This window comes from Apaloderma vittatum, unplaced genomic scaffold, assembly GCF_000703405.1.
Source record: "Apaloderma vittatum isolate BGI_N311 unplaced genomic scaffold, ASM70340v1 scaffold15035, whole genome shotgun sequence".
NCBI lineage: Eukaryota > Metazoa > Chordata > Aves > Trogoniformes > Trogonidae > Apaloderma > Apaloderma vittatum.
The window spans coordinates 8,092-22,559 of NW_009715573.1; the positions used below are offsets into that span (position 1 = coordinate 8,092).

Sequence of the window (14,468 nt, forward strand, 5' to 3'; positions counted from 1 at the left end):
GGGTGGGAGACTAAACTAAAATGGGCCTTAAACTAACTAGCATTCAAAGAAGAGGGTTAACTACACTCAGATGAGATGGGTAAAAAAAAGAAAATGACTAAATGTTTGGTGCAAACTGCATGCTCAGGTCAGGGGACCAGTGGGCATGGCCAGACCACAGGTCCCCTGCTGCTGGACTCACACACCTCTGTCATCGGTCATACCGCAAGCAGAGCATCTAGGACTCATGTTTGGAGAATACAGGCCTGAAGATTTACTTTATGACTTGATTCCTCCAAAGGTATGTTCAGTTTCTCCCATTGCTTCCTTTTGTAAATTCCAACCACTGTCACCATTCCAGCTTGTACAACCAAGTAATTTCCTGCCCTCACGTGCATGGGAGAGCCTGGCAGCAAACCTCACACCAGGGTTGCCTTAGGATGAGGGCTCCCAGCAAGCTAAGGAAACTGATTCTTCCTCTCTAAATCCAGAGCATCATGTCCAGTCCTGGGCTCCTCCGTATAAAAGAGATGTGGACATACTAGAGAGCCCAGCAAAGGGCCACTAAGCTGGCTAAGGGACTGGAATATCTCCTGTAAAGGGAGCGGTGGAAAGCTAGGACTGCTCAACCTGAAGAAGGCTCAGGGGGGATCTTAGCAATGTGTGTAGGTATCTGATGAAAGGGAATGAAAAAAGGGACCCAGACTATTTTCAGTGGTGTCCAGTGACAACAACAGGCAGCGGGCACAAACTGAAACATGAGAATCCATCTGAAGACAAGGAAATACCTTTTTACTGTAAGGGGCATCAAATTAAGGAACAGTTTGTCCAGAGAAGCTGAGTCGTCTCCAGCTGTGGAGATACTGAAAATCCAAGTAGACAGTCCTCATCTGCCTGTTCCAGCAGGATTGGACTACAAGATCAAGGGGTCCCTTTCAACCTAAACGATTCTGTGAGGAAGAAAAAATCCCTAAACATCAATAGAAAAAAGTTGAGAGTGCACAGTGCAGCAAGGAGGCTGGAACCTAAACTTGCCCTCAGACTGACAGATTACTACATATAACCCCCACCTTTGTGTGACCACTCCTGTGGCAACAAACTCTCCTACAACATCAGAATTATTTAATCTGTGCTGATGGCATTGAAAGTGTGAAATAAGGTACTGCTGCAAACAAAGCTGCTCCACGGTGACACATACTGTGCTTTTCAGGACATGAGAAAACATCCTGCACACTCACTTTGTGGGAGGTGTGGTAAATTGCTCAGGATTAGCACACAGAGCAACAAAGTGCTCAGTGTGGGAAACAAATAAATAGCCCAAGGAGAAAGGGACAGCTTTATTTAAGGAACTGGAGTGAAGTCTAGAAGGATGAAGCCAGCAGTTGCCTGAGGAGTTGTGTTTCTGAGAAAGTGCAAGTGAATCCTTCCTGGCATAACACTCTGAGAAAAGGGCTGCTGGGACCAGCAGCCTTGTGCCAGCCGAGAGGGGTCCCTCCTTGCTCTCAGTCCAGCCCAGCAGGGCTCTGACCAACTTCACATGAGATGCCTGTTCTTCCCCGACAAAGAGATATTCCAAGAGCTGCAGAGTGCCAGCACAACAGTACTGGCAGAGGCTGCTGTCCTGGCTCTCTGCAGGAGTCCATACAACACCTTTTTTCCTAGAGTGAGCTGGAACAAACCAACAACAAAAAAAGAGCTTTAAGGTGCAGCTGGTCCCTTCCACCAACACACTCTTTGATGCAGGGAGAACACAGTCCAGTAGGCTTTACTCCATCCAGGCATGACTGGCGATGCCCAAGCCAGTGTGAATGTTACAGGAACTGGTCAGCACTGTCTGGTAGAGACCCATGTGTGAGATTGACCTGCTCCTCCTGCAAGGATAAGCCCAGGCACCATCCAGAGCAAACAGTACCTTACTGTGCTCAGCAACTTCCCTCTGTAAACAAAAGTGCTGCCTGGCTTACAGCCAAGTCAAAGAGAATCAGATTCCAAAAAGAATCAACCCTGGTGGATCAGTACCATGGTTCTGCTGGCTACATTGGAGCAGCTGCCTTCAACCAGCCTGAACGCCACTGTCCCACAAGCCATGGGCACCCACTGTCACTGATGAACGTTGATCATGCAATGTGTAGTAACAGAGTTGCTCTGTCAGCACTGGACTGGGTTTTGCAGTTTCCTCTTTCACTGGTAAGGCAAAGGCCAAGCAGGCTGCTTTACAGGAGCTCAGTTCTTCCATCGGATTTGCTAAGAGAGAACAAGACATGAGTAACATCAGTGCTGAACACAGATCTCTCAGGGGCCAAGTTAGTCAGTGCTAATCCCTGACAAGGACAATGATGGCCACAGGATGCTATTTCTATCAGTTCCACTTTCATTCCTACACTGACTGCAACTCCAAACATATGATTAGTTTCCCAGCAGGGATAAAAGATATGTAGGACAGCCATGCCCTTACACCTAATCTATGGCCGTTTCTGATGAGTCTCAGGAAGAAAAAGTAGGCATTTCTTACCATGTTGCTGAGAATGCTGTTTATCTTCTCTTCTTCTGCAGAGCCTCGCTCCACCTTGCATTTATACGCTGTCAGTTGGATGCGATCCTTTAGATCCCTGTAGGTCTAGATAAAACAGGAAAATGACCACCCATCTGAGTAGAGAAGACACCAACTTCTCCTCAAGTTCCTACCACAGCACAAAACCACAGCACAAACACTAGAAGCCAGTCTCCTGGCTCACTTGGCTTCCACTGGGAATCATATCACTGTTCCCAGGACATGGGGACAAACAAACCAGGCAAACCAAACAAACAGGCACATGACAGCAGTGGCACATGGCAGAGCACGGGATAACTATGGAGAAAAAGCAGGCTCTTTTCCCATCTCTTCACAAACACAGCAGGGACTCACCTCAATGACAACATCATGGCACTTGTATTTGGTGGCAAGGTTCAACCGTGTCTCCACATCCTCCACCAGGCGCACATACTCCTGCAGCACCTGTGAGGGAAGGAAGAGTGTCCCAGCAGGTACCTCCTGCCTCGTTCTCTCGCCCCAGTCACAAAACCTTTCAAGGTCGCTGGTCACACAGACTTGACCCCTTCCTTCCCAAGATCAAGTGACCAGGACAAAACTGCTCAGGACCCCAGAGGCAGTAAAGCTCACTCACGAAGCTCAGAATCCTAGGCTACCTTGTTCTTGTGGATCAGGTTGACCACTGCCAGCAAGATTAAGCGTAAAAAAGTTAAAGTAGTAAACAAAGGTGGCAATGCACTGTGTGGAGAGAGTTCTCCCACAACTCTAGGCCTGCTAGACCTAGGGCCCAGCCCTCACTACCATCCATACCCAGTGACACACAGGTCACTCAGCTGAGTGCTCTGCCAACCTGGCGGAGTCAGCAGTTTGGCAAGCTGTTCTCCCACTCTCAGCTAGGGAGCAGATCACTTGGGCGATCATTCACACCCTAAAGCCCGACAGAGAGCAGGAGGACATAAGCAGCGGTCTCTTGCTCACCTGCACAGGAGCGTTGTTCCTCTGCAAGATCTCCACCACCCGGTGGAAACCAATAGGTGCCTTCTTCTTGGTGTAGCCCAGCCAGTTCTGAAATGAGAGCCAAACCCTCTGTTAATCCTAAAGGGCAATGCCACCAGTCACAAGAAAATGTTTTTCCCCAGTGTCAGCAACATACTCCACCAGCGACCACATGCACCACTGGCAGAACCGTGTTCATGCAGTGGCTGGGTGCAGGTTGGCTGCAAACCCTTTGGTAACAGAGGATGAGGGGAGCCCCCTTCTCTGACCTTGTTGCTGCAGCCAAACCAGGCCCAGTAGAGGTTTTAAGGACATGTGGTATTGCAACACTCTGCAGCAGAGGTGATAAGCCCTGCTGAAATACAGCCAGTCTGTCCAGTCACTCCAGAACAAGCCAGTTATCAGTAGTAGATATGACGACTTGAAACTGAGTCACCAGCAAGGCTTTCCATAGCTCACCTTGGTGGTGAAGAGGGCATCCACATCATCCCAGGCTCGGAGCTTGGCACGGGCAGCCAGGGCAGTCAACACATACTGCTTATCAGGAATCTGCAAGGCAAAAAGCTGCAGTCAGGGCACTAGTACAGCTCAGAAGGCCTGTGGGGGTTGGTCACGAATGGCACAGCTGTGCCCAGCCCTGTCAGGACCCACACCAACAGCCATGCAAGGAGGTGAGAGATGCTGCCTCAGTCCACAGCCAGCACTGCAGAGAGCCCAGGGTGGGGATTTGCAAGTGCAGCTGCAGCCAGGGTGCCTCAGCACGGCTCCTGCTTGCCTTTCTGAGCCTTCAGAACAGCCCCACTCAAGGAGGATGCCATGTGCCCCTCCCCATCTCAGTGCTGAGGCCCTCCAATTGCTTCTACACAGTCCCCTCACTAAATACAATTTGGCTGCCCATAGTTTCAGCTAGTACTGCCATAACAGCAGGAGGCTCACATACCTTAAATGTTTTCTTCAGGTTGGCTGGGCTGCTGAATGTTCCCTAGAGAGAGCAGACAAGTCAGTGAGGACTCAGCAGGGCACACCATGCAAGAGGATCAGACACCTGTCGTAAGGCATTTGCCTCACACAGGGTCAACCTCCCCAAGTTTTTACTGCTTTTTGCTCACGTCAGTGCCACAGGAGGAAACGGCTGGCAGAAGAGAGCAATTATCCTACCCCATTAGATCTCTAGTTTGGTTTCCCCTACATCCTCAACCGGTACACCTCCAGCACTTCCAAAACCAGTAGCACACACCACATTTGCACAGGATTAAAGGCCAGTTCTGGCTCCTTGGAGTCAGAAGTAAAAGACAGTGGTTTCTAGGAGGCAACTCGCTGATAGGCTGTCCCAGGTCAAAAGTCCCATATTAGAGCACAAAAGAAAACTCCACACTGGTCCCAGATGAACAAGAGGACCTGGGTTCCTCTAGGTCTCTCTGAGAGGTGAAATACAACCTCCTTCTTCCTCTTTCCTTAACATGCCCCAGCTTAACCACTCCACATACTGAGGGCTACAGAGATGAGATGTAATTGTTCTCCCACATCGTCCTCACCTCAGCCTCTGTGTAGTGGTAGAAACAGGAATAGAAAAGGGTGGTCACTAGTGGCATGTTGAGAATTGAAGCCTTGCGAGGATATTTCCGAAATATCTCTGACTGTCCAGCTGTCTCCAAGTGCCGATCATTGGCCTGCGAAAACAGGAAGACAGAGAGGGTGAACATGAGCCAGGACAACTGCCTGACCTACCTGTGAGGTAAAAACCTGGGGAGACTGTTGTGATAACAATGCACAAGCACAGCCTCAACATGCCATGTCTCAGGTCTGGCATTTCACACATGTGCCGGGCACAGCAGCTTGGATAGCAGTTAAACTGCACTAGCCAGGGCAGCCTGGTTAGACCCAAGTGGCCTAAGTTAGGGACAGATAGAGATCTCACAGCTAGACACAGTCATCTCCTGACCAGTAGGGAACTTTTCATACCTCAATGATGATCTGTCGCTCCAACAGGGTATAATGGTCTTGGATGTGGGAGGTATCCTCAGCTGAAAATGGCAGCCTGGCCAGACATGGAGGAAGGAGACATTGTCAGCAGCTCTTAACATAATACTTAGAAGGATGGTCTTCTCTACCAAATGGGATCCCCACAGACAGAGATGTGGAAAACACCTCCCCTTCTCCTCATCCTGCGTGGCTAGTAGGTCCTGAAGCTCCTTCCCTGCTGCCTTCTCCAACTGGCGCTCTCCTAGACAGTCTCCAGAGAGCAAAAAATTACATGGCATCTCTCACAGAACAACCTAAAGCTGATGCTACCAGTTTCCTCAAGTACTCAGGAACCCAAGCTTTCACCCTTCACAACCTGAAGGGTCAATTATCAGAAGGCCCCTGAAAGCACCTTTGCCTCCAGGTAAGCAGAAAAAGCTACCCCACATTCTTCCTCTGGTCTACATTGTGTCCACAACACCCCAGTCCCTCTGAGGCAAACTCAGCATCAGCTCTCAAACTACACAAGCTGGGACAGAGGTCTAATTTTCTCTACTGCCACCTTCCATGAAGCACTTACATCCCCTTCCCATCCTCTTGCGTTTTGTCTTACCCAATGCAGCCTTTCAGAAATTCCCTCCTTTTTTCTACATCCTGGATGTTCAAATGCTCCCGGTACTGGGACAGCTGGAGGGAGAGGGAAAAGAAGCACAGTCTGGTCTCATGGACTTGGGAGATACAGGACTCCAGATGGGGATGCAAAGCTCTCGCCTGACTACAAGACACCCTGCAGACAGCCTCCCCCTGCCCACTACTCTTTGTCTTCACTGAGCAAAGGGAGCTTCTGGTCCTGAGAATACTCACAGCAACTTCCTCAGTCCTGTCTAGGAACCTGCAAAAGGAAATGGGCAAGCATTAACTTGAAGGCAGGTTCCTGGCAGCGTGCCGAGCCCCATCACAGCTGGGGAAGAGCCTCACCTGAGCAGATCCAGAAGAAACTTCTGCTCACCCGTCTCTTTGAGGAAATGGATCAGATGACACAAGGCCACCTGCCGCACCTCCAGCTCCCGAAACAAGATCTCTACAGGAGAAAGAGATATCTACAGGTGAGTGAAGTAAGTTAGTTCTACCAAGCCAGGGGAGCTAGTCTGGTGCACAGACTTGCAAGCCACTGGCAGGATTCAACAACTTGAGCCCATGTGAAAGCACAGTCTTGGAGGCTAGAGCACAGGAGAAGAGCCCATTCACCAGGCTGCCGGACGAATTCACAGCAGTTTGCTACCCATACAGATTCATTTTCATGCATGCCATCACCACTACCAGCTACCTCTGTCTAAAGCTCCTCTCTGGGGCCTTTGTGCGTATCACCATCCCCACTCCTTATGTGACATTTGCTGCAAAAATAGTTTGTGCCCAGTAAAGGAGCAACAGGTCACATGCTGTCTTTGTGACTTTCAGCCAGCATCAGAACCAGCCCCTTTGCCCTTAATCGAAACTCACTAAATGAACACACTGGTCCCAGTTGCACTTACCTCTCCTCAGTGTCCGTTTCAGGAATATCAGGACCTGTGAGTACAGAGAGGCAGTTCTCAGATGACCAGAATTAAGACAGACAGACAGCAAATGGGTCAAGGCCTTGGAAACATTTGCAAAGGGCCTCTAAGACATAGATTTTACAGCACTGAACTGAATCCTGCTACCCACTGGACTCGTTAAACACAGGAGAAGCAGTGAGCCAGAGCCACAGCTGCCTGAATGTCTGCCTAAGCTCATACTCTGGAGCTTAGATAAGGAAGACTAAGACCCAAGGGAAAGACCTAGATGAAGGGAGCTTTGACACACAGTCCCATTTACTGCCTAATGCTTCGGAGGCCAGATAAACTGGAGAAGCCTCTCAAGTCTTCTGTGGTGCAATGAGCAGATTAAATCTCAGACTTCAAGAGGCTGCTCCAAAGATCTGTAAGGCTGAAGGATCAGGTTTCTTGTCATTAATCTGACATTGATTCTGCAGAGTGGTAGGAAAGCCAGCAGGAAAACAGAACTTCCAAGTCTTAAGCTTTAACACTTTTCAGTAACTTCATTGTTTTAAGCAAAGAATAACCCCTCATCCTGGAAAATTAGATGGCCAACTGACTGCATTTCCACAAGCATCCCCTGTGGGGTCACCCAGGAAGTCCCAGCCCTATATGGCCCCAGCAGAACTCACAGCTGTAATGACATTCCCATCATGTCCTGCCACAGCTTCATCCAAGAGCACCAGCTTGTCCTGCAGGGAGCGGAATCTCTCCAGGGAGCAGACCTGGAGATTGAAGAGGTGTGAGCAGGCATATGGGACACCAGACAATCCCCAGGCTGAACCAATCCCAAGGTACTACCTATTCTTCCCACTTTAGCAACATAAATAACTGCCTTCCCAACCAGTAGAAAACTTCTCATTTAGCTGAAACAACGTGCTGCATGATCCCTGGCAATCTGTCCACAAGGCTTGCAGAGTTAGCCCTTGTTACTGCCCAGGCTAGGCCAGCAGACATTGTACATTTGGCACACACACCTTTGCAACAAGGCAAAACTTCCCTCAACACCACAAACCACCAGCCCTGATTGGAGGAGGGAACTCTGCAGGGTCCTTCCCACAGAGGAGACTGGAGAAGTGGAGTTCATAGAATCATAGAATGGCCTAAGCTGGAAGGGACCTTAGAGATCATTTTGATCCAGCCTCCCTGGCGCCAGGGACGCCACCTGTCGACTAGATCAGGCAACACATGGGGACCGAACAGGAATCGAACCTGCGACCTTAGTGTTGTTAGCACCACGCTCAACTGACTGAGGATTTAAGAACTCCTCTCCTTAGCCCATAACCGCGGCCTCTCTCAGCCTTTAGTTCACCTCTGCCTTTGCAGAGTAAACTCACAAGCTTCCTGTGCTCATTGCAAACTGAGGCAGCTGCGATTAAGATTCCAGCTCCAGTGTAACCAGGATTTCTTCTGTCTTCCTCCATTTGCTACCAACCAAGAAGGGAAGACCCACACCCTTGGATTTTTTCCATAAACTCAACCCCAGAGAGCAGAAAGGGCAGAGAGGGTCACAGCAGTACAGATACGTCCTGCCAGACCCTAGCTGAGGGGATGACTCAAGAAATAACACAACAAAGCCCTGAAGGTCTTCTGCTGCTCCTGAGCTGGTGTGATCCCAGCACTACCTCCGGGCAAAGCAGTAGACAGGCAGAGCACCTTCCCTGCTAGATGCTGCAAGCAACACGGATCCCCTCCCCATTCCTGGAACAGCCAAGGGCACAGGGAAGTGTAAAGCAGTTTAAGGACCACCCACCCTCTGTCTCCTGCTAGCAGGTGGAAGCGGAAAGTCCTTACCTTGCCCCTCTGCATTCGCATGACTGTATCTTTGGGGCTCCAGTCACTGCTGTAATCCTGCCACAAGAAATATAAGGAGGTCTTGAGCCTCAAGAGGCCAGATCATGCCAGCAGTCCCCAAGCTGCTCTCCAGTGATGGCCCACATGGAGCTTCTGACTCATCATTCAGCTGCTCCAGGGGAGTTGTTAAGTGTCCAGGTGCAGATGCTGGGCCCTCAGATTCTGCACGGTGGTGGGGAGCGAAGCTAGAGGCTCAGATGTTAACACAGAGTCTTTCTATTGCCTCAGTAAGGTCCATCATCATATCCTTATAAGTGCATTTTAGCAGGTTGTCCTTCTTGCACATTAAAGCTCCAATGTTGCTTTCAAAAGTACCAACAAAATACATGCAAAACTGAGAAACACAAAACTGAGGGAGAAGGAGTCAAGTTTCTTGTTACAATTCAGACAGAATTCTGTGGTGAGCTTTCCACAGCAGTGTGGAGAATGCAGGGCTAACAGCCTCAGGCGAGTGTCTGGAGAGTGCAATGGGACTAGTACAATGTGACAAGAGCGCTGAAGCCTGTAGCGAGACCATCTTAAGGTTACACGCTACCGCTGCTGCAATGACCAAAGTTCTTCCCCTGCAGCCTGCAGACACTATGATCTAGGAGCACTGGATGAAAGTGGCAGTGGCCTGAGCCACTCTTGAACTCGGACTCCAAGAAGGCATCTTAGTCTTTGTGAGGCACTCAAGCCAGCGGTTGTAATTAAGCCTTCTGCCTTAAAAGAGCCAGAGAAAATGAGCAAGCAGAACCAGCTCTGAGGAAGCTGGATTTTAAGTTAATTGAAGATGTACTGAAATCCCAAACCTGAAGAAAAAAAGGGCTGACTCAATCCTATTAGGGGATCACTGCACACAAGTTTCTCAAGTCAATGTACAGCTGAGTGTCAAATACCCTGAGCACCAGGGTTCCCTCCAGCACCTCTTGCCAGAGGCAGCTCCCCAGGCTGTCACTCCCAGGACACTGGTTCAGAGCTGTCACTAATCTTCCCTTCTTTGCTCTACCCCACTGAGAACACTCCTGCCTGCTTTCAAGGGGCTGTACAATCCTTCTTCCTGCTTCCTCTGCAGGCACAGAACAGAACACAACAGGGCATGCTTATTTCTCCTGCTGTGCTTTCAGGCAGCGCTGCCTGTTAAGTTACATGATTAATGTCTAATTAACATGAACACAACAACTTGGTGAGGATCAGATAGCCAAGGACAGGTGGAGAAAACCCAGTAACCTAATGAGTGCAATCTGAGCATGCTGGCTTGGCCACTCCTTGCCACCGTCAAACAAGACAGATTAGGTCACTATCCACTGTGTATAACCCTCCAAGATGAGTAAACCAAATAAACACATGCAACCCTAAAGAGGTGCAGGCCTTAGTATGAGATGCAGGTGAAAAAGAATCCTGGGATGTTTTAGGAGAGTTGTGTAGAAGCATGAAGCTTGTTACAAAAATCTACGGGACAGACGGAAATCAGGGAAAGGGATGAAATCAAAATTAATTTGCTTTAGCCAAGTTTAAACAAGTGGCTAGTTATGAGTGCCCGTCTGACGGAGGCCTGCAATGGGTAACTGCAGTCTGTCTTATATTCTCATTAAAGATGTTTAACCACCTTCAGGGCAGAGGCTCTCTTTCTCACCTGTATGCGTTTGTATGAACACTAAGTGAACCTCAAGCTCAACCAGCCAGTGAGTAGAATAAACAGTCTGAGTATCAGGAACTGGAATGGGACCATGAACCCCAGGGACTCAGAGGTCCACGTACCAGCTACTGGAGGGACCCACAGAGCGTGTGTATGTTCCACTAGCGGAATTCAATCCTGGTCAGACAGAAAGGAAGCCCAAGATCAGGCCTGAGTGTTGGGTGTTCATGTGCTGGTAAAGGCATTGTGGTCTGTCTGTATTAATCCATGTGGGCAGCTATGTTAGCACTGTGCATGTCTGTATCTGTCGGGAATACCTGCTCAGTCCTGTTACTTACTGGACCTGGGGACATGGAAGTACCACCTCACACCTACTAGGAGAAGTTGACACAGTCCTCAAATCCACTAGATTCTGCAACACCTAACACAGCCTACCTGGGAGACAAAACACTCCTGCACTGGAACTCCACCTCTGTAGAGCTCCCAGTGATTCATGAGCAAGAAATTTAGCAGCCTTTAGATTTAAAAAATTCAAAAAAGCACGTGATGCCAATTCATCTGACCCAACATGTGAGCAGCTTACAGAAAAAGCACTATTTAGAAACCCTTTTCGCAAAGACTGCTGGGACATTCATTAAGAGAACAAGTAACTAAGACCCTCGGCAAAGCTCCCTACATCAAAAGCAGAGAACACCTAAATTAGTGAGGCTGCCTTTCGAAGCAACCTGTCCTGTTCCCGGCATTGCCCTCTGTTGTCTGAAATGGCAATTAACCACTTTCCCACTAGAGTAGAAAGTTCTCCTGGCAGCACTCTGATCTCAGCACACTACAAACACAAGCTGCTCACCTTGTACTCGGCTTTCGGTCTGCGCAGCTCTGGGGCGTAGTTTTTAATTCCCACGTCAGAAATGGCTGAAAGGGAAAGGCAAAGCTGAGCAGTACACAAAAATCCTGATTCATGCCCACTTTCAAAAAGACCTTTCTTGGTTTTTCGGGTAGAAGACCCAAACTCAGGGGCCAAAGAGCAACACAAAGTTGCTCTACATCCAACAGTCATCAGTTGTACATAAATAGATTACCCCAAACCACCATGACAACTCTTTTGCTTCTTTGCTGAATGATGTTCAGACAATCCATGATGCAATTTCCCTTTCTGTAATGTAAGGAAGATGACACTTCCCTTTTTTCGAAAATGTTTTGTTTTGTGTAAATCTACATCCCTCCCAAAACGAGGCAGGGATTCAAAACTTACCATCTGAAAGGGACTGGAAACTTGGAAGTTTGTTTCGTCCTGAAATGAAAACAAACACTCATAAGAGACAGTCTCTTCAGCAGCAAAATCTCTTGCAGAGGGAACACAAGCCTAGACTGGAAGCCAGCACGCTGCAGCTATGCCACTGTGGAATAAGTCCCTCTGCACGGTGATTCACATGACACCGTCATAGCTGGGGCTCACCCACTGGCAGCCTAAGGCTCTGAAGTTGTCTGTGTCATCACAAACCATATCACACCCCATCCTGTCTGGCCCTTGTTGCTGAGACCAGGAGAAATCAAGAGGGGCTGAAATTATTCATCTACCTGCAGAGCAGAGGCTCAAGCTCACAGCACTGCTCAGGCCATGGCAGCGTGGATGGCTTCTTTCACCACAGCTGCCATTCGAATCCCTTTCATTTTCACTGTATTATCAAAGTTCAGAGTAAAAAAACACCCCAGAGAAAGACAGACAAAGTAAAAGCTGGTTTGTTGTCAGGCTGTGAGACACGAGCCAAACTCTTGCAAGCTGTGTAAGTCTCTGCATGGCCTCCTGCACAGCTCCCACCATAACCAGCTATGCCATGTGTTTGCTGAGCCAACACCACCAGCAGCCAGCTGAGCTCCAAACAAAGGATAATTAATCTGTCTTCTACAATACAAGGGACTGGCTTGACACATTCTTTTCCACCATGCAAATGGATTGCTGGACAGCGCTGTGCTCTACCTCGCTGTTCTGTGAAGCCTGGCTTTTAAGAAGCCATAATCTCCAAAGCTCCCTCCCATACCACAGGAGCGTGCGATGTTCTCCACAAGACAGGCTCCAAGATGTGACCCGTGAGAGATACACCACCACACCAAGGAGAGATCAGAGCTTCTCTGTTTTGCAATACACATAAGAGAAAACGACTGACATAAGACAACACAATTGCCCCTTCACACTCTTGAGGGAAAACCCATTTGGCCATACTGCATAGAAGGCACCTCACCTTTGAATAGGCTGCTTAGGGAGTAGGAGGAAACTTGTTTGGGAAGAGCAGCATAGGAGGAAGAGCCCTTTTGCAGGCTGGAGTCTCGGCCCTCCAACGAGCTGGTGTTGCTAGAGGCTGTCTCTTTGATCGACCAGGAGATACCTGTGCACAGACAGAGGTCATTTATAAGAGGAAGAGGAAACCAGTCTGTAAGGAAATGGTCTTACGGCACGGCAGGAATTAAACCAAGCGTGTCCTGTCAGTTCTGCACTAGCACATCTTCATAACTTTGACGCTCAGCACTAGGCAGGTGCAGCGCACACAACGCCAATCTCATATAATACTGCTTGTTAAACATTTGTGCATTATCTTCCAGAAATGATTGATTTCAGCAATGTTGTACAGCTGGTTAAGACTTATATAAAAAAAATCACAGATCACCCAACATCCATACGTTGTTGCTTGAGATAAAGCATAATCTTTGCTCTAAAGGTACAGAAGAAGACAGGGATTCCCTGGCTTACTTTCAGTTGCAGAAACACAAGAGTATACCTTTCCGAACACTGGAAAATTAAGACAGTTTTCCATCCCCCACAAAGAAAACAGCTATTAATGTGCATATGCTGCTGGGAACAACACGTATGTCTCCCTCCTGATTGTTGGAGACACAGTTTTCCCTTCTTTTAATGCAGCTGCGCAACACACACATTTCAAGACGGGTGATAAGAGCAAAAAAGCTCATAGGTAGACTTTGGGTGGGAAAAGAAATGGCCTGAACCATAGGGAGGAGCTACGGGACAAGGAGAAAAAGAAGAGACTCTGAAGGTCCTCTGGGTGATCTAAACGTAAATTTTCATTGTTTGGCACTGGCTAGCAAGTGCCACATATTCCTTGAGTCATGAACTCCAAAGAACAGCAGATAGAATCCCATGTGGATTATGAGATTGCTCCCATCATCACTAGAAATAGTCAATGCTTACAATTCCCTTTCAAACCTCAAGTATATGAGTCAATCTACAAGTACACACTAAACCTTGGAATATCTCCTTCCAGTGCTGTAGGAACAAAGCAGAGAGAGCTCTAAATGGTGCCATTTCAGGCAGCAGTGCAAAGGAAATGATCACATAGGATCCTGCAGGCCAGCTGAGTATAACCTCCAAAATATCTGGTCTAAGATGGGCTACATATTGGGAAAAGCACAGTGAATTCCCTCCACTTGTTCGCACTCCTTTATGTAATTTGGGCTTCTGCTCCCTCCCTTTTCAGACTTACCTGGATGGATCCCTTTTCAGTGGATTCACCCAGGTAAATCAAGTGGCTCGCAACATGACCTGAGGAGACTAGAATTAGATTAAATTAGATATGCAGGATTTGATAGCAAGTAGCACTCCTGACCTTAACTAAACAACATGACTTAAACAGCAATTTTAAACTCCCTCTGTCTAAAGGATAACTTTCAGTTCTTTTGTACTTACTTCCCACAGGTTCTCCGCTCCAGCTGACCCTCTCAAGGTCGTCATCATCATCATCAACAATATCCCGAAGGCTGTTCACTGCCCGTTTGGATTCCTTTAACTACGGGAAAAATAAAGAGTTTGTGTAAGGACCACCAGTGTTGCAGAGCATGCTCTGTTCCCTATCACCATCAAACAATCTCCCTCGGAGGTTTGAAAACAGCTCCTTCAGCTTCCACTGCCTCTTCTGGAGGAGATGCTTGACGCCTGAAGGTGCTG

At 48.4% G+C, this 14,468-nt stretch overlaps 1 protein-coding gene across 1 annotated transcript; it reads right to left on the reverse strand.

The window, feature by feature from the left end:
- Nucleotides 1-1,994: 1,994 nt before the first annotated feature.
- On the reverse strand, nt 1,995-14,310 carry VIPAS39 (VPS33B interacting protein, apical-basolateral polarity regulator, spe-39 homolog; the record flags this gene model as incomplete). Its single annotated transcript, XM_009869206.1, has 18 exons — nt 1,995-2,223; nt 2,492-2,596; nt 2,885-2,974; nt 3,488-3,574; nt 3,965-4,054; nt 4,446-4,487; nt 5,041-5,175; nt 5,468-5,543; nt 6,081-6,154; nt 6,332-6,359; nt 6,446-6,548; nt 7,000-7,033; nt 7,674-7,766; nt 8,836-8,892; nt 11,361-11,425; nt 11,766-11,804; nt 12,754-12,897; nt 14,211-14,310. Coding segments are annotated over 18 exons (1,383 nt in total), but the record flags the coding sequence as incomplete, so codon positions are not given.
- Between the last annotated feature and the right edge of the window lie 158 nt (nt 14,311-14,468).